Here is a 23,609-nt window from a genome sequence, read left to right on the forward strand (position 1 = left end):
AATAAAAACTTTCTGCTGTATGTAATTTTAGATTAGAGTGAAAAGATAAGCCACAAACTAAGAAAAACTCTTTAGACAACACAAATCTTATAAAGGAAGTATATCCAAAATATATAGAGAACTTTCAAAATCCAAAAAAGAGAAAACAATCCAATTAAAAGTGGGCAAAATATCTGAACAGATAACTCACCAAAGAAGTTATATAGATGACAAATAAGGAAATGATGCTAAATATCATATATCGTTCAGTTCAGTTCAGTTCAGCCGCTGTCGTGTCTGACCCTTTGCAACCCGATGAATCGCAGCATGCCAGGCCTCCCTGTCCACCACAAACTCCCGGAGTTTACTCAAACTTATGCCCATTGAGTCAGTGATGCCATCCAGCCATCTCATCCTCTGTCGTCCCCTTCTCCTCCTGACCCCAATCCCTCCCAGCATCAGGGTCTTTTCTAGTGAGTCAACTCTTCGCATGAGGTGGCCAAAGTATTGGAGTTTCAGCTTCAGCATCAGTCCTTCCAATGAACACCCAGGACTGATCTCCTTTAGGATGGACTGGTTGGATCTCCTTGCAGTCCAAGGGACTCTCAAGAGTCTTCTCCAACATCATAGTTCAAAAGCATCAATTCTTCGGCACTCAGCTTTCTTCACAGTCCAACTCTCATACATCATTAGGGAATTGCAAATTAACAATGAGATATCGCTATGCATGTATCTGAATGGCTAAAATCTAAGACACTGACAACATCAAAAGCTGATGAGGATATGGAGCAACAAGAAACTTGTTAGGACTGCAAAATGGCACAGCCACAGTGGAGGTAGCTTGTCAGTTTCTTATAAAAGTGAACATATTCTTACTGTAAGATCCAGCAATCACCCTCCTGAGTATTTACCACAAAGAGATGAAATCTTAAGTCCATAAATAAAAATAAATATCTTTCACATAAATATCTATAAAAAGCTTTATTTATCAATCTTGTAATTGATGTCCTTCAATAGGACACGCAAGATGTCCTTCAGTAAGTAAACAGATAAACTGTGGTACATGAAGACAATGGAATATTATTCTACAATAAAAAGAAATGAGCTACCAAGCTACAGAAAGACATGAAGAACTTTAAATGCAAATTGCTATGTTACAGAAGATTCCATCTATACTGCATTCTGGAAAAGGCAAAACTAAGAAGACAGTAAAAACATCAAGGGTTTGGAGTTAGGGACGAAGGGTGAATAAGTGGAGCACATGGGGTTTTTAGTGCAGTGAAACCATTCTATATGATATGTCATCATATATTTCAAATGTCACATGCAAGTGTCATTATAAATTTGTGAAAATCCATAGAAAGTACATCAACAAGCAAGAAATATAAATTACGGACTTTAGTTAATAATAATAATATCAATAATGGCTCAACAATTTAATAAATGTATCATAATAATGAAAGATGATAATAGGGCAAATGGGAGAAGGAGGAGAGAAGGTTAATGGATACTCTATGTTTTCCACTTATTTTTATGTAAGCCTAAAACTGCTCAGAAAATAAAATTTATTAATTAAAAAAATAATTAAAAATGTCACATAAGAGATAATTCTAGTTATTAGAAGAATATCTTTTAGCAATGTAGAAGAAACAGTTTTAATTTCTCTAGTGAGACAGATGTTTAGAAATATGACTCCCAAATATAACTTTCAAGTTATAAAAATGCATCCCTGAAAGAAAAAAGAATTTTGGTCCTTTGTTAATAGAAAATGGTACTTTTCAGATTTTGTATACAAATACTAGAAAAATATGGTCTTAAACATGTATGTCCTAGTTTTAGAGGTCATGTTTAAGAATCAGTGACTAAATATTTATAAATAGTTTTCTTTGGAAATTTTTTACTGAATGCCTTCTAATACATCTCCAAAAATTTTATATAAAAATGTCTAATGAAGAAAAGCTTGTTATAAGGGGCAGGAATTGGTTGTGACTTTTATTCTTTAACTCAGTTGTCTTTTTGAGCTTGTGGAGGAAAATTCCCAGTTTTTTATATTTTTAACAATGAATTTCCTCTTAAATTTGGACCTTAAACCAAAATTCTTTTAGAAACAAATCCCTCTTATCAAACAAAATTCTACAGATTAAGTTGAGCTGCTCCCCTCAATGCAGTCCAGATGATGGGCCCTAGGATTTTTCTTCCTGTTTGCTCCTATGTCCTGGCCTTGGGACCACCCAGAGGAACCCTGGTACTTTTAGAGTCAGCTTTAAACTAGTCTCTAAAATATAAAATATTTTCCAATTATAAAATTACTTACTATTGAATTTTCTATTACTATTACCCATCTTTTAGTTTCTACCCCAAAGTGCCTGATGCTAATAAGGCTTAGTAAAACTTGGATGTAATCTCAAAAACGACAGAATGATCTCTGTTCGTTACCAAGGCAAACCATTCAATATCACGGTAATCCAAGCTTATGCCCCGACCAATAATGCTGAAGAAGCTGAAGTTGAAAGGTTGTATGAAGACCTATAAGACCTTCTAGAACTAACACCCCCAAAAAGATGTCCTTTTCATTACAGGGGACTCGAATGCAAAAGCAGGAAGTCAAGAAATACCTGGAGTAACAGGCAAATTTGACCTTGGAGTACAGAATGAAGCAGGGCAAAGGCTAACAGACTTCTGCCAAGAGAAGGCACTGGTTATAGCAAACACCCTCTTCCAACAACACAAGAGAAGACTCTACACATGGACACCACCAGACAGTCAATACCAAAATCAGACTGAAATGCAAAAAGAGAAATGTAAATTGGTTGTCTGAGGAGGCTTTACAAATAGAGAAAAGAAGAGAAGCGAAAGGAAAAGGAGAAAAGGAAAGAATACCCATCTGAATGCAGAGTTCCAAAGAATAGCAAGGAGAGATAAAAAAGCCTTCCTCAATGATCAGTGCAAAGAAATAGAGGAAAACAACAGAATGGGAAAGACTAGAGATCTTTTTCCAAGGGAACATTTCCAGGGGAACATTTCACGCAAAGAAGGGCTCAATAAAGGAAGAAATGGTATGGACCTAACAGAAGCAGAAGATATTAAGAAGAGGTGGCAGGAATACACACAAGAACTATACAAAAAAGATCTTCATGACCCAGATAATCACGATGGTATGATCATTCACCTAGAGCCAGACATCCTGGAATGCGAAGTCAAGTGGGCCTTAAGAGGCATCACTATGAACATAGCTAGTGGAGGTGATGGAATTCCAGTTGAGCTAGTTCAAATCCTAAGAGATGATGCTGTGAAAGTGCTGCACTCAATATGCCAGCAAGTTTGGAAAACTCAGCAGTGGCCACAGGACTGGAAAAGGTCAGTTCTCATTCCAATCCCAAGAAAGGCAATGCTAAAGAATGCTCAAACTACCACACAATTAATTGAACTCATCTCACATGCTAGTAAAGTAATGCTCAAAATTCTCCAAGCCAGGCTACAACAGTATGGGAACTGTGAACTTCCAGATGTTCAAGCTGGTTTTAGGAAAGGGAGAGGAACCAGAGATCAAATTGCCAACATCTGCTGGATCATCGAAAAAGCAAGAGAGTGCCAGAAAAACATCTATTTCTGCTTTATTGACTATGCCAAAGCCTTTGACTGTGTGGGTCACAACAAAATCTGGAAAATTCTTCAAGAGATGGGAATACCAGACTACCTGACCTGCCTCTTGAGAAACCTGTATGCAGGTCAGGAAGCAACAGCTGGAAGTGGACATGGAACAACAGACTGGTTCCAAATTGGGAAGGGAGTACGTCAAGGCTTTATATTGTCACCCTGCTTATTTAACCTATATGCAGAGTACATCATGAGAAACCTTGGGCTAGATGAAGCACAAGCTGGAATCAAGATTGCCAGGAGAAATATCAATAACCTCAGATATGCAGATGACACCACACTTATGGCAGAAAGTGAAGAATTAAACAGCCTCTTGATGAAAGTGAAAGAGGAGAGTGAAAAAGTTGGCTTAAAGCTCAACATTCAGAAAACTAGGATCATGGCATCTGGTCCCATCACTTCATGGTAAATAGATGGGGAAACAGTGGAAACAGTGGCTGACTTTATTTTTTTGGCTCCAAAATCACTACAGATGGAGACTGCAGCCATGAAATTAAAAGACGCTTACTGCTTGGAAGGAAAGTTATGACCAACCTAGATAGCATATTAAAAAGCAGAGACATTACTTTGCCAACAAAGGTCCATCTAGTCAAGGCTATGGTTTTCCCAGTGATCATGTATGGATGTGAGAGTTGGACTGTAAAGAAAGCTGAGCATGAAAGAATTGATGCTTTTGAACTGTGGTGTTGGAGAAGATTCTTGAGAGTCCCTTGGACTGCAAGGAGATCCAACCCGTCCATCCTAAAGGAAACTAGTCCTGAATATTCACTGGAAGGACTGATGCTGAAGCTGAAACTCCAATACTTTGGCCACCTGATGCACAGAACTGGCTCACTGGAAAAGACCCTGATGCTGGGAAAGATTGAAGGCAGGAGGAGAAGGGGATGACAGAAGATGAGATGGTTGGATGGCATCACTGGCTAAATGGACACGAGTTTGAGTGAGCTCCAGGAGTTGGTGATGGACAGGGAGGCCTGGCGTGCTGCAGGCTATGGGGTCGCAAAGAGTCAGACACAACTGAGCGAATGAACTGAAATGAAACTGCTAAAGAGCAAGAAAAGCTATAGGGAACATACTGGAATACTTTTAAGTTCTTTTCTATTTATTTTTAAAAATATAACCCCCAAATGTACCAATTAAGAGATTCATTTGAGAGAGTAAAATTTTTAAAAATGCAGATACCTCTGAGATTATTTAAATTACGTAGTGAACTGACTTAATAGATTGCTTTTCAACCAGACAACTGATTGAGATCGTCAAAAAAAGGACTCAGAAAAGTAGGCCTGGAGGATGCTAGGGATGGGGTAAGGAACTTGGAAGATGAAGGGTGAAAAGTTATACAAAGAGAAAAAGTGAAGACAAACGGTTCTCTAATCTAATCTTGCATAGGACTGGCTTTGTGCCAAGTTAAAAAAAAATCTCCCTCATTCCTTTGGTTGGCTGTAATAGTTTATGTCCTTCTTTTTCCAGGAACTAAAATTTATACCCACTTCTGTTAGGTTACCTATACCGTGATGTACTACATTTCAGGGAACTAGCTTGGAAACTATTCACCAGTGGAAGCATTGCTTTGAGAAATAAATGTTACTTTGAATCCTCAAGAGGCAACTCAGAGTAAACTTTGTATAAACTAGGAACTGCCTATACCAACCCGATTCTCAAAGATAATTCAGGATAAAATCAATGACTATTAACTAACAGAAATCATCTTTATTAGTCAGAAAAAAAGAAATAAAAAATATAACATGACCTGTTCTTTAATAATTTGAGGTGTAATGGACTCTGTTAGTCTGCTTGGGCTGCCATAGAAAATACCACAGACTAGATGGCCGAAGTGCTAGAAATTTATTTTCTCACAGCTGGAAAGCTACGATTGAGTGTCATCAGGGTCAATTTTTGGTGACGGCTCCCTTCCTATCTTACAGACATCCAAAAGTATCATAGTATCCTAGGTCATGTATGACCTTTCCTCTGTACATCCAGGAGGCTTTATTAGACCCTAACCATCACTTTATTTAATCCTAGTTCCCTCCTTTCCTTATATGCTTTATCCCCAAATATTATTGCATTGGGGGTTAGAGCTTCAACACATGAATTTTTCAGGGACAGATTTTGGTTCAAAACCACTCTTTAAAAAAGTATAAGCAATTACAATCATGGAAAAGAGAAAAGAAAACTTCAAACTTAGGAGGCACTAAGATCTCTGCCTCTCTCTTATCAGCCTGTGGTTCTCTCTGTGAAGCACATAAAATGGGAGAAATACTCTTTAATATTTTATATTTTGCCTATTATATGACTTTCAAAATTAATCACATCTTGATCATCTAAAGTATTGGTTATCAAAAAAGAATTCAGGAGGTCCTAAGGCTCTATCACTACTGGAGGAGCAAAAACAAAAGTTCAAAACAATACAGAACACAGCTTTATATACTACTTTATGCTATAAGATATTATTATAAAAATTATTATGATGAGGTTTTAGGGTAGTAATTGAAAATAAACCACTTGGAGTAGGATCCAAGTCATGCCCACATTCAACTGGATTTTATAATAAGCTAGATCATGTTACAGCAGAACTTTGATGTGTTTCAATTTTTACATAATTTATTATGTTGTATAATATGGACCAAGTCTTATACTTATTTGAGTTATTTTATTATATTCCTAAAACTCAATGACTGATTTCTAGTTTTAGATATAAGTGTGAAGTGAATGAAAATATTAATGTAACTTGCTTTACAAAATAAATGTTCTAAAATTTTATAAATAAATCTTTTAAAATATGTAATTTAAAAGCACCAAGGATATACTTTACTCATGAAACTATGCCTAAAGGTTCAAAAATAAGGAAGCTAGACATGGCAAAAAATATTGGTGTGCTGTTTACAGCAGGAGCACAATATTAATTTTATAGCATAAATGTCTTTTATTAAGCTCGAAAGAAGCCATGGATGAAATGGTAGCCCAGTGTCCATGAACTTGTGTATGTATACATACTTTATGCCCATTATGACCAATTGAATTGTATAATAAGAAAGTTCATTTTGAATTGACACTTCTGGATTCATCTCCCCCAAATCTCCAGTTCTGACCCAGATTTATGATACAGAGAAGAAAAGAAAAAAGAAATGCTGGGACTACTATTGTTCAGAGTGTTTGACCTTTTGCATTTTTAAGAATTCTGGCAAGCAGTTAATACTAGGCAAACAAATACAATTCTTACGTTTAAATATAAAACCATTCTTTAAGGGTTCTTTTGAAGTGAATAAAGATATGCCAAGGGACTACTTTCTCTATCACCGAGGGAAGGTCTTTTCCAAATGCCAAGAACAATTTAAGTGATTTTCCATCTTTTTGGGTAATTCTGAAGAAAAAGAGAAAATGACTAATTTATGACTTGGAACTTCTGCAATGATAAAATTGGTATGCGTATTGTATCTTAATTTTTCCTTCTAAATGAACAGGGAAACTTTCCCACAAATATAAAAGCAAAACCCATTTTCCAGATTTTAAGCAAAAAGAGAGCTAGCTGTTATTAAAGACCACTAGAAATAGTATTTGGAGGTTAAAAACAGACAAAAGAGAGATGCAAATCTTAATTCTTTGTACTTTTCTTTCAAGCCTAAGGCAAGGTTAGAGTCAGTTTTTAAATTTCTAAAACACAGGAGAGGTTATATTTAAGAACAATTCAATGACTGTATTATAACTCTAAACTATTTTACAGTTTTGGTAATATTTTAATAGAATGACACCTTTGAGAACTCAGAATCACTGTCACTTAAGGATGAAGAATAAGAACATCTCTATGTCATCATCTAACACCAGATGACAAACAGGAAGTATTTTTGTTCTTCACGTTAGATTTCTGAGCCTTACCTAAACACTTAGGTTCAACTCTAAGCTAAAACTGAAAAGGCATAGTAACTCGGTATATGTATTTCCTAAACAATCATTCTAGTAGAAATGCTAGGTGTACCATTTTTTTCTTTTCAATTAATAAAACATATTAAAAAATTACATTGTACCCAAGGAATCAAGCATTACTTTAATATACTGAAATAGGGATATTAGGTAGACAGTTTGTAAGGAAACATGAGGTTTACGCACTTGAAAGTAAAAAAAAAAAGTACACATGTTTAAAAAAGGAACAAATAAAAATAGGGATTTCAGATGTTTATAAATCTCAATCAGCCAAAATAAATTCTGCATGTAACTATGAATTACAATTTAAATTTAAAGAACATACCATTATAACTAAAAACATGACATATACATAAAACACTCATGAGTACTCACAAAATCTAAGGCAGTAAAATATGGAAATATTAAACAAATATTAAACAAATTAAGTTCTTTATATTAGAGAGCAATGAAATTGATTTTGCTGATTTATAAAAATATACAACAAAAATGACTTATTGAGCACCTGCTATATGTATGAGGATAAATACACTTATGTACTTACTGTATGAATCATTTCATCTACTCTGGACAACAGATCTCTCTCATTATTTACATATCAGGAAACTGGTCACAAGCTAGGAAACAGTCAGACCTGGCATCTGGATTTAGATCTTTCTTATTCCATAACCCATCTGCTAACTATAATGCAGTTTCACACAGTACAAATTGTTCTTTTTTAAAAAAATTTTTGTTTGTTTGTTTATTTGGCTGCACCAGGTCTTCATTGCATCAGGTGAGTTCTTTCAGTTGAGGAATGTGAACACTCAGTTCTGGCATGTGGGATCTAGTTCCCTGACCAGGAATTGAACCTGGGCCCCCTGCTTTGGGAGTGTGGAGTTCTTAGCCACTGGACCACCAGGGAAGTCCCCAAATTGTTCTTAAAAGAAGAAAAAGTCTTCACTTACATTGGTGGCATACTTTTCATATATAGATCAATTAAATTAATATTAGAAATTAGCCTACTTCACCTCAAATAATCAAAACTGTCCAACCCTACCAGAGTCTATACCACAGAATTAAAGCATGCTCTACATATTTAAAAAAAAAAAATCATGAGCTCCTTCCAAGTTGGTAAAATCCCCCAAATTTATCACTCTTTCGAAGATGAAGCAGCACAGATTCAATGTTTATACAAAAATTCTGGGGGGACCAGCATGGATCAATAGAGAGACTGAAAATCTGGAAGAGGAGAAAGAACGCAGACTGTTAAAACGCCATTACTACTGGCCTGAGTGAGTCTTCATAGATATGTACTCAGCCTGGATACCAGGCTTGAGGACTAGATTATCAGGTAGGTCTTGATGAACTTGTTGCCTTGATAACAACACTTCTTTTTATAAATGGGCTTCAGTACTTTATGCTTTCAGTAATAAAATGCTCTATTAAGTCTGTTGCCAGCCAGCCTCTCATTCAACATTCATTTCCTTTCTGACTAACGCTTCTTGTAATCTGACAGCAGTTTTAAACAACTGGCAAGGAGTCAGTAATACAGGTACGGCAGCACAGGGTGTTCTGGAGGATGGTTTGCTTTGGTGTAAACATCCTATCTAAAACAGCCTTCAGGTAAGCCGAATTAAGGTTCCTTTTTATTGCCAATTTAAGTTCATGTTTGGAAATATAGAAAATGCTACATTGCCATACACTGTACATTTTTAAAACTGTAGGTTAAAATGAACATTATAACTTTATAGCTTTTACTTACTTTCCTAACAAAGAGTTTAGGGAAAAAGCAGGCTGATGTATGTTTTCATTTTATAAGACTTTTTATTCTAATGCCTCCAGAATCATAGATACTGAACTTGAAAAGCTGTTCTTAAGAAAGATCAAAAGCAGGGAAACCAAAGGTATCAAGGAAAAAAAATCACTGGGCATGGGAATCTCAGAGCAATTAAAACTTTCATTTCCATTCAGTGGAAAATTGTTCAAGTTTGCTAAGGAGATTTTTTTGGGGGGAGGGAGGGGCACACCACACAGCTTGTGGAATCTTCCTTCTCAGACCACAGACTGAACCAGGGCCCTTGGCAGTGAAAGCATGGAGTCTTCACCACTGGACTTCCAGGGTTCCCAGGAGAATTTTTATTAAAATCTGAATTCTAAGAGCTGTCAGAGTCTTCCAAGGTTCCTATTCCTCTTGTGCCATGGTTAGGGTCTCTAGGCCATAGAAGCAAGTATTCAGAGACAGTGACCACAATCCCAAGATTTCAGGCTTCCAGGAGTATTGTGAGGGAAACATAACTGTGTTATATGTCCTTGGAGGTCCAATCCCTAAGGAATAGGACTACTCTAAGCTATGACATGTATAGGCACTAGGAAGGATCATGAAGACCACATCTCTACTCTTTTATTAAAATACGAGAAATGAGTTCTAGAGATGATAACTGATTTGGCCAAATTAATACTATAGTAAGTGGTCAAGACAGGACTGAAGTCTAGGTCTCGGTTTTTACCAAACAGTAAGAGAGAGGGGTAGAGGACTGGCTTTAAAGTCATAGCCTAATACATGCTTTCAGGATATCCAGTTCTTGCACTGGAAGATTTTATCGCGATTCATTTAAACAGGGTAGCTATTGACTGGTTCAAACTTAAGAAAGGAGCACGACAAGGCTGTTTATTGTCACCCTGTTTATTTACCTTATACGCAGAGCACATCGCAAAATGCCAGGCTGGATGAGTTACAAGGTGGAATCAAGATTGCTGGGAGAAATATCAACAACCTCAGATATGCAGATGAAACCACCCTTATGGCAGAAAGCGAAGAGGAACTAAAGAGCTTCTTGATGAGGGTGAAAGAGAAGAGTGAAAAAGTCAGCTTAAAGCTCATTAAAAAATTAAGATCATGGCATCCAGTCCCATCACTTCATGGCAAATAGATGGGGAAACAATGGAAACAGTGACAGACTTTCTTTTCTTGGGCTCCAAAATCACTGTGGATGGTGACTGCTGCCATGAAACTAAAAGACGCTTGCTTCTTGGAAGAAAAGCAATGACAAACCTATACAGCGTATTGAAAAGCAGAGACATTACTTTGCCTACAAAGGTCCATAGTCAAAGCTATGGTTTTCCCAGTAGTCATCTACGGATGTGAGAGCTGGACCATAAAGAAGGCAGAGCATCTAAGAATGGATGCTTTTGAATTGCGGTGCTGGAGAAGACTCCTGAGAATTCCTTGGACAACAAGGAGATCAAAGCAGTCAATCTTAAAGGAAATCAACCCTTGAATATTCACTGGAAGAACTGATGCTGAAACTCCAATACTTTGGCTACCTAATGTGATGTCCAAGGTCCTTCACACTTGTCTGACTCATCTTCCCTGGTTTATTACCTACCATTTCTACTCTCAGACTCTTTTTCTACTCATATTTCAACCTTTAACTGAATGTAGAACACACTATGTTCTTTTACACATTTCTACCTTTCTGTATGCCAGGGACGCTCCCCTTTCCAGCCCTCCTATGCTTGGGGACTGCTATTCACCTATTAAGACTCAGATCAGCTATCCCCTCCTTCAAGCCTACTTAGTGCAGAGTTACATCTTCTTCTTTCTCCCACAGTATTCTGCACATCACTATATCATGTCACATAAACACACTATATTGGAGAAGCAAACATCAACCTACTCCAGTGTTCTTGTCTGGAAAATCCCGTGGACAGAGGAGTCTGGTGGGTTACAGTCCATGGAGTCAAAAAGAGTCAGACACAACTCAGCACACACACAAACACATTATATAGAACTTAGTTGTTTATTTGTCTTTCCCTCTAAACTGAAGATCTTATTCACAATACCTGGGAAAATACTGTAAGTAAATAAAGAAAAACATAGTTCCTAACTTCAAGTAGCTTATAATTTTTGTGACGATGACATCCAGGCAGCTAAAGACAATAACTGTAAAAAAAAAAAGTACGTATAAAAAAAGTCTCAAGATGTTTCATACCTACTGTCCACAAGAGCAGGCAAACCTTTATCAAAGATCAGAGATGTCAAAGGGACTATGGAACATTTTCAAAGATCCTTCTGTTGACTCAAGAGGCTGGAAGAGCCTTTCAGGACGAGTTCAAGGATCTGATTTCTGGTTCTGAGTCTGTCACATTTATTTGCTGTGGGACTTCAGATATATCAATATCAAAAAAAGTTTAAAACTCTAAGTGTCACTTTAGTGAATGTTAAAACTGGTATTTTTGTTCATTAGGATTACTTAGAATCAACACACAAATCATCCACCCACCATATAGTTCACTGATGCAGTGGACACAGTGGTTGCTATGCTGGGAGTCCAAGAAGTACAGAACCTGGTTTCTGCCACAGAGAATCTTACAGTTTGTTTGGCGGGACATGAGGCAGCTGCCCTTATTAAAATAACCAGAAGGGAAAATATCCTAAAAGCCAAACAAATGAAACAGAAATCAGAGTAAAAGCATTCAAAAGGAGAAGCCATTTTTGGGTGGGTTTGTCACAATGGTTTTATTACAAAGCAGTGACTTCAGTAGGCTGTATGAGCAAAGAGTACTTTGAAACTCTGGGGTATGGATATAGAATTTTAGGGTAAACGCACAATAAGGAGTGGAGGGACAAAGATCTCAAATAAGAGCAGCAGACTAACTAGTCACAACAGCACGATTTCACAGGGCAGTTTCTGATTAGGCAGGACAAGCAGACTGCGGGTGTACCTACAGGAGGCTGCGAAGTCCCGTGGTGCCTGCTGCACTCAGGGATGTGAACACTGCTGCTAATTGCTCTCCACCAGCACTGCACAGGGAGCCAAAACGTGTCCTGTCCTGCCTGAGGATCTTGAGTCCTATCTCAGATGTGTTGCTAGGCTGGTCATATAAAGAGTCAATCTATGCCAGGTTCCAGTACATTGATCTTGATTTTTAGATTAGGGAAAATAGTCACAAGAGGATTCATGGAGGAAAAGTGCAGATATCCTACATGATTAGAATTGCTCCTTCCGTTTTCACTGGGTAGGAGAAAAGAGAAAGTACGTTAAAAGAATAATAGTCAGCAAGACAGAAAAGTGGGCAGGGGGAGAAGGGAACAACAGAAGTTGAGATGGTTGGATGCCATTACCGATATGATAGACATGAATTTGAGGAGGCTCCAGGAGTTGGTGATGGACAGGGAAGCCTAGTGTGCTGCAGTCCATGGGGTTACAAAGAGTTGAACATGACTGAGTGATTGAACAACAACTTTATTACCTATAATAGCTCAAGCACAGTGAATAGAACCCTTTTTGAATTAATGAGGCACACTGGAAGGTGATTTTTTTAATGTCAAGCTGACATGAAGATTTTGAGCTTTTATTAGACCCAGAAGGGCCCAGACTTAGACTACAAAATGGAATTCAGAGCAAGACACATCACTTTAGTAAAACAAAGATAAGAAGAATAAATTTACATGAAGTTAAAGCTTTTTGAAAAATTAATGTGAAATGTATTTAACTCTAACAAATTGCTAGAGCTAGATTCATAAGATGACTCTAAAAAGGGCCACTATATTAAGTAGATTTCTACAATTGAAGAAAAGTGTAAGAGGCAAACTCAATTATTATTTATTAACAGCTTTCAGATAAATTATCTGGTTATTGAGAACATGCAAAACTGTCTTATGGCAGCATCATTCAATACTGCAGTGGTAAATATAAACACTGAACTGATATAAGGAGGATAAAGTGAAGGGAAATAACATTTATGAAGCACTCATTATGTGTCAGGCCTTGTTGCTTTTACAGTTATTATCTCACTCAACCCTCAAAACAGTTTGTCATGCAGGTATTTCACAGATGAGGAAACTAAGATTCAAAGAAGTTAAATATTAAATAACTTGTCTGAAGCAACTCTGAAAGAAATGAGCTATAATTCTATTAAAAGTCTACTCAACTGTATCATTAAAATTGTTTTTTCTCCTATTTAATGGCCTCTCTTGAAAGCTGAATTTTTAAATCTTGATATGTGAAATAAATGCTATGATTGCCTATATTACTCATAAATGTATAGCTGATACCTGGCTCTTAGATGTTTTGTCAATTTAACGAGATAATCACTAAAAGGAGGATAACAGCCAAATGCAAATAGTTAATCTAAATTTTACCGACATTAATTGTCAGCCTGTTTCAGCAAATTCTTATACTGAGGAAATTACATATCTTATTCATCACCTCTGTCTTCAAGCACATGGCACACGGGTAATGGGCCCAGTTATGGCTTCATATGCGTATATTTATGATTGCTGATTTCCTGCCAGTGGTAAAAGTTTTCCAAAAGGAACTAGGATAATTTGACATAGCAGAAATACATGAAGTGGAATCTGCTACAAATAACTTAAAAAACAAAAATCAAAGCAAAAGAAAACAATAGCCATAACCAAAAAAGACTTCTTATTTCCTCCTGAGCTGAATTCCCATCTGCTTTTAAATGGCAACATGTTTTTCCATTAAGTGGAAGCTACAGCCAAGAAACCAAAGACAATGAGGCTCTGGCCACGGGGGAACAGCGGGCTGCAGGGGTGGCTGATGGATGCTGCCTGCTTCAGCCTCTCTGCAGAAGATACTCCCTAGGGACCACCTTCTCCTTTCAACAGGAGACAAACTTCTCCTTGGGACTCTCCTTAGGATTAAAAAAAAAAATATTCTAATTCCTTGTAGACCCTTTCCAAGGAGGGAAAATGAAGTAACTCAGTATAAGGAGCTATTTCAAACTCTGGGTGTCTGTAAGCTTTCATGAAACAAAAGCACCAGGTGACAAAAAAAAGATTTTGAAAAAGTAACTCCTCTCATCCCAGTTGCTTAATAAGTGCCAATATCATCTCCATCCCAATCATCCTCTACAACTTTTTAATTAAAAAGATAAATAAAATACTCACCACAGTTAAAGTAAACATTTTCTGTTTCCAAAAAAACAGAGTGCCAGTAATTTCCTCATTTCTGGCTCACCCGGACAAATTTTTGTTAAATAGCTGATACTGTACAGTGAAATAAAATTAATTTTATATAATAATGAATATATTGAATATTGAATATACTACTTTACTGAGAAGACAATTAACTGAGTTAGCAGTTTCATTTTTATACCAAAAGTGGCCACAGAGACACTCAACCCCGAAAAAGAGGTTGTGCCTATAGCAGGATGCATTGCTATAAGAAGTTTCCTATATGACAAATGAGAAGGGAAAGTCTGTTTTTCCTAAATATAATTTTTTCAGTTTATTAAGTCTTTGTAAAGTATATTCTATGTAGTAGGCTTTGTGCGGATATGACCTTGCTGGGGGAAGAAATAAATTAGTTACATCAGTGATAAAGCAGTGAGTCTGTAGGAGTCACATGACTGAAGTTCAAACTTTGACTTTGTTTTTACTATTTAAAAACCCATCAAAACTAATTTTGGCTTTCAAACATTGTCGTGACATTTTCATTCTGATACAGAGAAGAAAAAAAGATGAGACCTTATATTTTATGTGAAGCTAAGTTTAATCTATCTTAAATTTCCTACTGATTAATTTTAAGACTTTAAAAAAGACTATTTCTTTTCAAACAATAGGGCACCTGTGTGAATTACCTAAATATTGAGACCAAACCCTCCTCTCAGAACAAAAACTGTGTAACTAATCTGTCTTGTCCAAATTGAAAACACAGAACTACAAAGATATACGTCTGGAATAAATGTCTATAAAAATGTAATCATACACTAATTATAATTAGGACCACAGTGGAATACCCTTCCCTCATCCAAGCATTATGGGACACAAAAATGTAAAGTGAGGGACAGAAATGTCTGCTACTTTCTCTACGACTATTTTTAGAAAAGCTGATATAAAAATTAATCAGAAATGAATGTGCTTATATTTCAGGCTGAATAAGGCATGTACTACATAGGAATTAGCAAGCTGGTACAATAATTCCTGGCACCAAATGAGTTTTTACTTCTCAGCCAGACAGGACCTCATTGGCTTTGATTTTTGTTTTGCACTTCTGCATTACTATCATGAATTACTTCAAAGTGAGAAAGGCATATTTATACTTTGCTAACTGCTCTTCAACTTCACTCAAGTGAAAGATTTATGGTTTCTTCTCCTGGCTGTTTCCTGTAAACTGACATATCATATACAGGATGCCAGCCTTTGCTCTCACATCAAAAACTAAATTCTAGAAATGCTACAGCAGTCAGCTAGCAGTAACTGTATGTTCATTTTAACTTAATGGATGGTCATGCCAAAGAGATGCTCATAAAGATTATTGTTTTAGACAGGACTTTAAACGTAAAGGCATTTTAACTGCTTCTCAAGCTTTCTACAAGAATTTTTCACCCCAGTGGAATTTAAACATTTAAGGAGGGAAAATCAAATATACATAGTTCACAGTTGCAGAAACAATGAGTAGATCTGAGATATTTTTTTGGTTGTTGCTATTAGCTATGATTGCATGATATACTAAATCCAATTCCACATGTAAATTTATCTACAAGACTCTGATTATCATATGGTTTATTAAGTATTAGTTTCTTTGGTTTTTATAGAAGACAGATAAAAATAACAGCAATCAAAACAGAAAGTGGAGTCCCAGTCTGCTGGATAATTCAGAATGAAAAGAATCTGCAACTTCGTATTTATGAGAGTATTAATTTTCCAGTACAAACCCATATCAGTGGTATTTAGAAGACATTTCTGTGTTGAACACATGTAGAAAAGTTGCACAAATATTTTAATGGAATTTTATTCTGTAAACAAAAACAGCCTAATTAAAGAGCTGCTAAGGAGAGAAAAATATGTCTTACTTAATATGCCATACCTAAAATTTTCATATTTTCACAGAGGTGTTGCTGTTCTTGTTTAAACTGTATTTTTACTATTAAGAGCAGGCTGGCTGTCCCTTTTATGATTTTATCACAGAATCTTTGTCGATTGAGATAATTTTCCAAAAGTTTAGAAGATAATAAAATCATCTTCTGTATTTCGGAGTATGTTCATGATATCTTAATCTCATTTTTATGATCTCTATGAGAACACAGCAGGGAAAGTTGTACACTATTTCCATTTGCTAGGTAAAGGAGTCAAAGTTCAGAAAAGTGTGTAACTGGTTGGAAGCTGCTGTATCAAGAAGCCCCAAAAGAAGAATCTTCTACTTTTGGTCCAGTGATCTCTCCACTATATTATGCTAATGCTCTGAAGACTACATTTTGAGATATAAGAAAAGCCAGGTAAAAGCAAATGAAATACTGTAGGCCAGGTAAAATGTAATTTAATTTTAGAGACTATCTGTCATGCAGTGTATTTCCTGTTTTAAGATTTCTTAATATGGAGTTATTTAAAACAGCTGGCATCAAGCAATGTTCTTTGCTAATGACCCCAAACCACTGCTTTCCTCTCACCAAAGTATTTTGAGGGTAATTATCTTACCTCTGCTCCTGAATACGTATCTGTTTGGAGAATGAGTTCATTCAGATCAACCTCGTTATTGATTGGCATAGAGTGAAACTGCAGGTTAAGTATTTCCCTTCTTGTTGCTGCATCTGGTAAAGGCACATAGATGATTCTATCAATTCTTCCAGGCCGCATCAAAGCCTATAAAGAAGAGGGGGCAACACAGATTAACCAAGCTCAGAAATGACATTCCTCAAGAAATGTATACAAGGAAAGAGGATGCCCAGAATCTTATGAATAACTCACTATTATCAAAATTAGTAACTAAAACAAGTACCAGTGGTTTTGAATCTACATCAAAGACTCAAACAAATAAACAATGTCAGAGTACTTTTGAAAACTGAAAAGCAGTATTTCTGAACAGCTTTTTGCTCCCTTGCAACTAACTGTCAGGTCAGTAAAAGATGATTCTTCTCTTTTAAGGAAATGTGTATATGACTTGCATTCATCATATCAAAAGATTTGTTTTTGGATAACTTCCTGCAGTAATTCTTAAAATATGGGTTAAGCTATTTCAGAGGTCTCAAAATAACAGCTCAGATCAAAGAATACTTCTAAGAACTGATGGCAGTCAAAAAACTTCCCTAATATTTTATTGAAGGCTAATGCCTGAATTATCTTAGAAACAATGAAGCCATCTATTCAGAAAAAAAATATTGAGCATGTGCTATTATATACTAGACTTTGTTCTTGGTTCTAGGAAATAGCATAAATAAGATAGGTATGTGTAAAGCCAATTATGTTGATAGTTATTCATGTCTGTGAATATAGTAATAACCTTTGAATTGTATATTTTAAGTGAATGAATTTTATTGTCTGTGAATTATATCTTAATAAAGCTGTTAAAAGAAATAAGGGTCTAAAGTGTGTGTTGACAGCATGCAGCAGCTTTTAGTGGGGGCAGTCAGAGAAAGCCTCTTTGAAGAAATAAATTTTGCAGATACTCCTAGAAGTCACCCATACAGAAATTTGGGGAAAGAGACCTCAAGGTAAAGGAAACATCAAGTGCAAAGGCACAGATGACTGGTATGTTCCAGAGAAATAAAAAACCCCACTGTGGTAGAAATCGTGAATAAAGTGAAAAGATGTAGGAAATGTGGTTAGAGAGATAGTCACAGGCAGAATATAAGGCCTTAAACAACATGGTGAAGAGTGTGGATTGTATTCCATTTGCAATGAGAAGCCATTGGAAGGTTTTAAGCAGGAAGGTGAAATGATAAGATTTACATGAAAAGATCATTTTTATGGGACAAAAATGTCTAACATATACATAACAAAAATCCAAGAAAAGATGGCGTAGAAAAAAATATTTGAAGAAAAAGCTGAAAATTCCTCCCAGTTGGGAAACAAACATGAATCGACACGATCAAGAAGCTCAATGAATTTCAAACAAAGTAACTACAAAGAAAACCATACACAAGCATATTACAGTCAAACTGCTGAAAACTAAAGATGCCAGAGTGAACACAGGGAACAATGATTTGAATCATCAATGACTCTCAATCAAAACAATATGGAAACCAGTAGAACAACATCTTTAAAATGCTGAAAGAATGAAAATGTCATCCCAGAATTCTATTCCCAGGGAAAGTACCCTTCAATAACAAAGGAAAAATAAAGTCACTTTCAGATGTAACAGAAAACAAAGGAATATCTACCAGTAGACCTTTCCACTGGAAGAAAACCAGTAGATCTACACTACAGAAAATGCTAAAGGAAGTTCTTAAGGTTGAAAAGAAATGACATGAGATGAAAAACTGAATCTTCAGAAAGAAACAAAGTGGATCGGAAATGAAATACCACAAACATGAAGACTCCTCGGATATTCTAAAAATTACTCTTGCTACTGGCATAATGAGAAACAGTACTCCTTGAATATATCAGAGATATTCACTTATAATGCAAAACAGTGTATTTTTTGTGTATTTATGAATATGAAGTATCTAGAAAAAAGATGTGATAGGAATACAGAAAGTATGGAAGACAAGAACTCAGACATGAATCTCTTTTAATTACAAAACCTAAAACAACAATAACAACAAAAAACAAAATCTTAAACATGCAGCTGGGACCACACATAAAACACTACAGAAAACACAAACATTGAAACTTCATATGGTTGCTCTGTGGGACTTAGTTCTTAGGGAACTGGCATAAAAAATGACATTATCCTGTGAGTAATAAATTATCCTTTGTTTCTGACTCAGGAGTCTCATGTCTTTTGCCAGACTCTATGAAATTATGGCAGACTAACTTGTTAGCTTTCAAATAGGGTAAAGTCTCAGAACCTTCATATTTCTTAATATGTATGTTCCTAATAATGAAGCCTCAACATATATACAGCAAAAATTGACAGAATTAAAAAGATAACAAATATAAATTCACAACCTAAATAGGAGATTTTAACACTCTTCTTTTAGTAATTAATAGAACTAGAAAACAAATCAGTAAGACAGAGAGGATCTAACAAGACCATCAATTACCCAGACCTTACTGAAATTTATACATAGGCCATCACGTCCAACAACCACAGAACACGTATTTTTTTCAAGTACACTGGGTATATTCACCAAGACAGCCCATATGATAAGCAGTAAAATAAAACTCAACAAATTCAAAACGACTGAAATCATACAGAGTAGAGCTCTGAATACAAGAAGATAAGTTAGTCATGAATAACAGTAAGACAGAGGAAAATCCCAAACACATTAGAAATTAAACATACTTCTAAATAAGACATTAATTGAAGAAGAAATCACAAAGAAAATTAGAAAATGTTTCAAGTTGAATGATAATGAAAATTTAACAAATGAAGATGTGTGAAATATACTTAAAGCAGTGCTTAGAGGCAAATTTACAACTTTAAATGCTTATAAGAGTAAAGAAGTCTAAAATCAATGACCTAAGTTTCAAGAATAAGTACAAGGAAGGAAACATGAGAGCAGAAATCAATGAAATGGGAAACAAGCAAGAGAGAAAAATCAACAAAGGTTAAGAGTGGTTTTCCACAAAGATTTAAAAAACTGATTAAATTTCAGCTAGGCTGAACAAGGATAAAAGAGAGAACAAACTAGAAATGAAAAAAATGGTTTATCACTAAAAGATCCTAAAGATAATAAAAGGATAATAGAATATTATGAACAACTTTGACAATAAAAATAAACAAATTTCTCAAGATATTCAAGATGAAAATGGACAGAAAATGAAACATAAAATCAAAATGTAGCTCTATGTTTATTTTAATAAATGTAGAAACATAAATCTATGTTTAAAACATAAAACAAATATAGAGAACATAAAACATAAATGTAGAAAACATAAAACATAAATGTAGAAACATAAAATCAAAATGTAGCTCTACATTTATTTTAAAATGGAACTGAACTCATCAAACTGAATTCGTTATAACCGACCTTCCCATTAAGAAAAATCCAAAACCAGATGGCTTCCCTTCTGAATTTCACCAGAGAAGAAATAACACCAAAATTATAAGAAAGAACACCACAATCATTTTAGGATACAGAGAAGGGAACATTTCTCAACTTGTTTTAAAAGCCAGTATGATACTAACTCCAAAACTTGAGGAAGACATCACAAAAACTGAAAATTACAGACTGATGACACCTTCATAAACACAGACCTAAAAATTCTTTAAAAACATTGACAAATAGAATCTAACAATATATAAAATGGATAAATCATAATAACCAAGTAAGAATTATCCCAGGAATGCAAGGTTAGTTTAATACTCAAAATCCACTGAGTATAATTCACCACAGTAACAGAATAAAGGAGAAAAACCATATGATCACTTCAGTATGTGCAGAAAAACTAAAGACAAAATTTAAGATCTCTTCATGATACTAAAGTTCTCAGCAAACTAGGAATAGAAGGGAACCTTTTCAATATAATAAATGGTACTATAAAAACCTACAGGTCACATCATATTTAATGTCAACATATTGAATGTTTTCTACCTAAGATCAAGAACAAGGTAAAAAACTCACCACTTCCACCTAACATTATAACAGAATTACTAGCCTTAGCAATAAGGCAAAACCAGAGTGGAGAGAGTATGGGGGAAGGAGGTGTAGAACTTGGAAAAGTAAAAAAACTATCCTCCTTTTACTGAGGATATATAACAGTTTATATAAACTCCTAAGCAATCTACAAAACAACTAATAGCAAGATTACAGGATACAAGCTTAATACTAGAAAAGATGTATTAGGCAGCAAACTAGAAAATACAGGTAAAAAAAATCCACCTAATGGGAATATATAAAAACCTGAAGGGGGACTAAAAGGAACAAGAGAAGGCTTCACGGAAAATTACAGAGCACTGCTGAGAGAAATTTAAGAGGACCGATTTAAACAGAGACTCAAAATTATTAAGATATTCTTTTTTCCCCAAATTTATCTACAGACTCCATGCAATTCCAATAAAAATTACACAAAGACTTTAAAAAACTGACAAACTGATTATAAAATTTATATAGAAATGCAAATAACTGAGAATAGTAAAAGCTAAAACTTAAAAAAAGAACAAAGTTGAAGGATTTATCTGATTTGAAAACTTATAATGCTAACAAAGAAACAAGATAGTGTGATAAGGTCTATAAGACAGATATAGCAGATTAATAGAACAGAATATGGAGTCCATATTGATTTTTATTTTTAATGCATTCAGTGAGGAAAGCAAAGTAATTTAAGACATGATGCTCAACAACTAGATACTTACATTTTTAAAAATGAACAATGACCCCTTATCTCACTCCAAACTCAAAAATTAACTTAAGATGAATCATGAATCTCAATGTAAGAGCTAAAACTACTAGAAGTATTAAAAAATTGATAAACTGGTCTTTATAAAAATAAACCCTTCTGTTCTAAAGATACCTTTAAGACAATAAAAAGACAAGCCACAGACTGGGATAAAATATTTACAATAGGCATATCTAATGAATAACTTGTATTCACTTATAAAAACAAACCTTAAAATTCAATGATAAGAAAATAAACAACCCAATAGAAAGTAGGCAAGAAATCTAAAGAGATTCAGATATAAGAAGCTATAGGACTGGCAAGCAAGCAAATGTTGAATAAAAAACTGCACAGAATCATGGTTCATCAGATCAATGCAAATTTAAGCCACAATGAGATATCATTACTTTCTCTTAAGAATGACTAAAACTAAAGAAACTGACAATACCAAAGACTGAATAAGGATACAGAAAAATTAGAAACTATACGCTCTTAATGGAAACATAAAATAGCACAGCTACTTTGGAAAACTGGCAGTTCAGAAAGTTCCCCACCAGAACAATACAGCTACTCTACTCCCAGGTGTTTATCCAAGAGGAACAAAAACAGACAGCCATGGATAGTTGTACATAGATGTTCATAGCAGCTTAATTTACAACAGCCCCAAGCTGTAAATAATCCAAATGTTTACCAATTCATGAATGAACAAATATGTATTTACATATAATAGAATACCACTCAGCAATAAAAAAGAAAAACTACTGCTACACTCAATAACATGCACGAGTCTCAAAACCACTGTGCTGAGTTAAAGAAAGCAGACGTTGAAAACTGCATATTATAAATTCCATTTATATAAAATATGTAAAAATTTTCAATCTAATCTATATAAAAAGCAAACAAGTGGCTGGCTGGAGCCTGGGGTAAACGGAAAGATGGAGCGCCAAGGAGCAAAAGGAACCTTTCAGGCTGACCGAAATTTTCTATTACTACATCATGACTGCAGCAGTGGTTTCACAGGTACACACACACACATGTAAATTAGTTGAATTACACTCTTTAAGTCGATGCAGTTTACTATATGCAAATTATAGCTAAATAAAGATGATTAAACTTCTTAGTATTATACTTATATAATTATATATCAACATATATTGATATATAATACTGAGATTCTCAATATTAAATATCAATAAACTTAAGGGCATTAGAGATGTTTTCAGATCTTTTCTTTTCGAACAGACTGTTCTCAGACTAAGTTTTTGAAAAGTAATATAACCATTCAATAAGAGAAAGAACATTTTCTTAACAAGCTATTATAGCTCAATTTTTATGATTTGGCTATATATATGGATGACAGGCATCACGACCATTCCAATTCCAGACAAGTATATCTCCCACTTTTTAAAAAAATCACCTGATTTTTATATTTGGAGTTGCAAATAGAATATTAAAACTCATGGAGTCAATACTATGTATCTTATACAGGTGCTTCATAAACTGTTCAGGAAAATGTTAGCAGATAGAATGAAAAAAAAAAAGGATTTTCTTGTTAAAATAAGTTAGGGCAACACTGGCTAGAAACAAAATTAAATCAGGTTTCTACATGCAGGAATTTTTGGAGCTGATACTAATGGATATGAGAAATCTCCAAGAGAGAACTGCAGGTAGTATATAGAAATTCTACTCCAAATTCTCATCATAGAATATCTCAAAAGTTAATATTATATTTCCACTTTGGAAAAAGGTGCTGTATATTTTTTGCACATAGAATATGCTGAGCATTTAATAAATATGTACTAATTTTTAAGTCATGTACAAATTAGAAAACAAAAAGTCA

The 23,609-nt window shown here is 35.0% G+C and overlaps 1 protein-coding gene across 2 annotated transcripts in view; it reads right to left on the reverse strand.

The window, feature by feature from the left end:
- The window catches only part of SPATA5 (spermatogenesis associated 5), a 323,645-nt gene that overhangs the window by 41,296 nt on the left and 258,740 nt on the right, over positions 1 to 23,609 (reverse strand). For both annotated transcript variants that reach the window (XM_043486957.1, XM_043486963.1), the window contains exon 15: positions 16,985 to 17,149. In XM_043486957.1, the coding sequence (XP_043342892.1) occupies positions 16,985 to 17,149 (165 nt within the window). The remainder of the gene's footprint in view (positions 1 to 16,984; positions 17,150 to 23,609) is intronic.

The sequence above is a fragment of the Cervus canadensis genome, chromosome 1 (assembly GCF_019320065.1).
Source record: "Cervus canadensis isolate Bull #8, Minnesota chromosome 1, ASM1932006v1, whole genome shotgun sequence".
NCBI classification, from domain to species: Eukaryota; Metazoa; Chordata; class Mammalia; order Artiodactyla; family Cervidae; genus Cervus; species Cervus canadensis.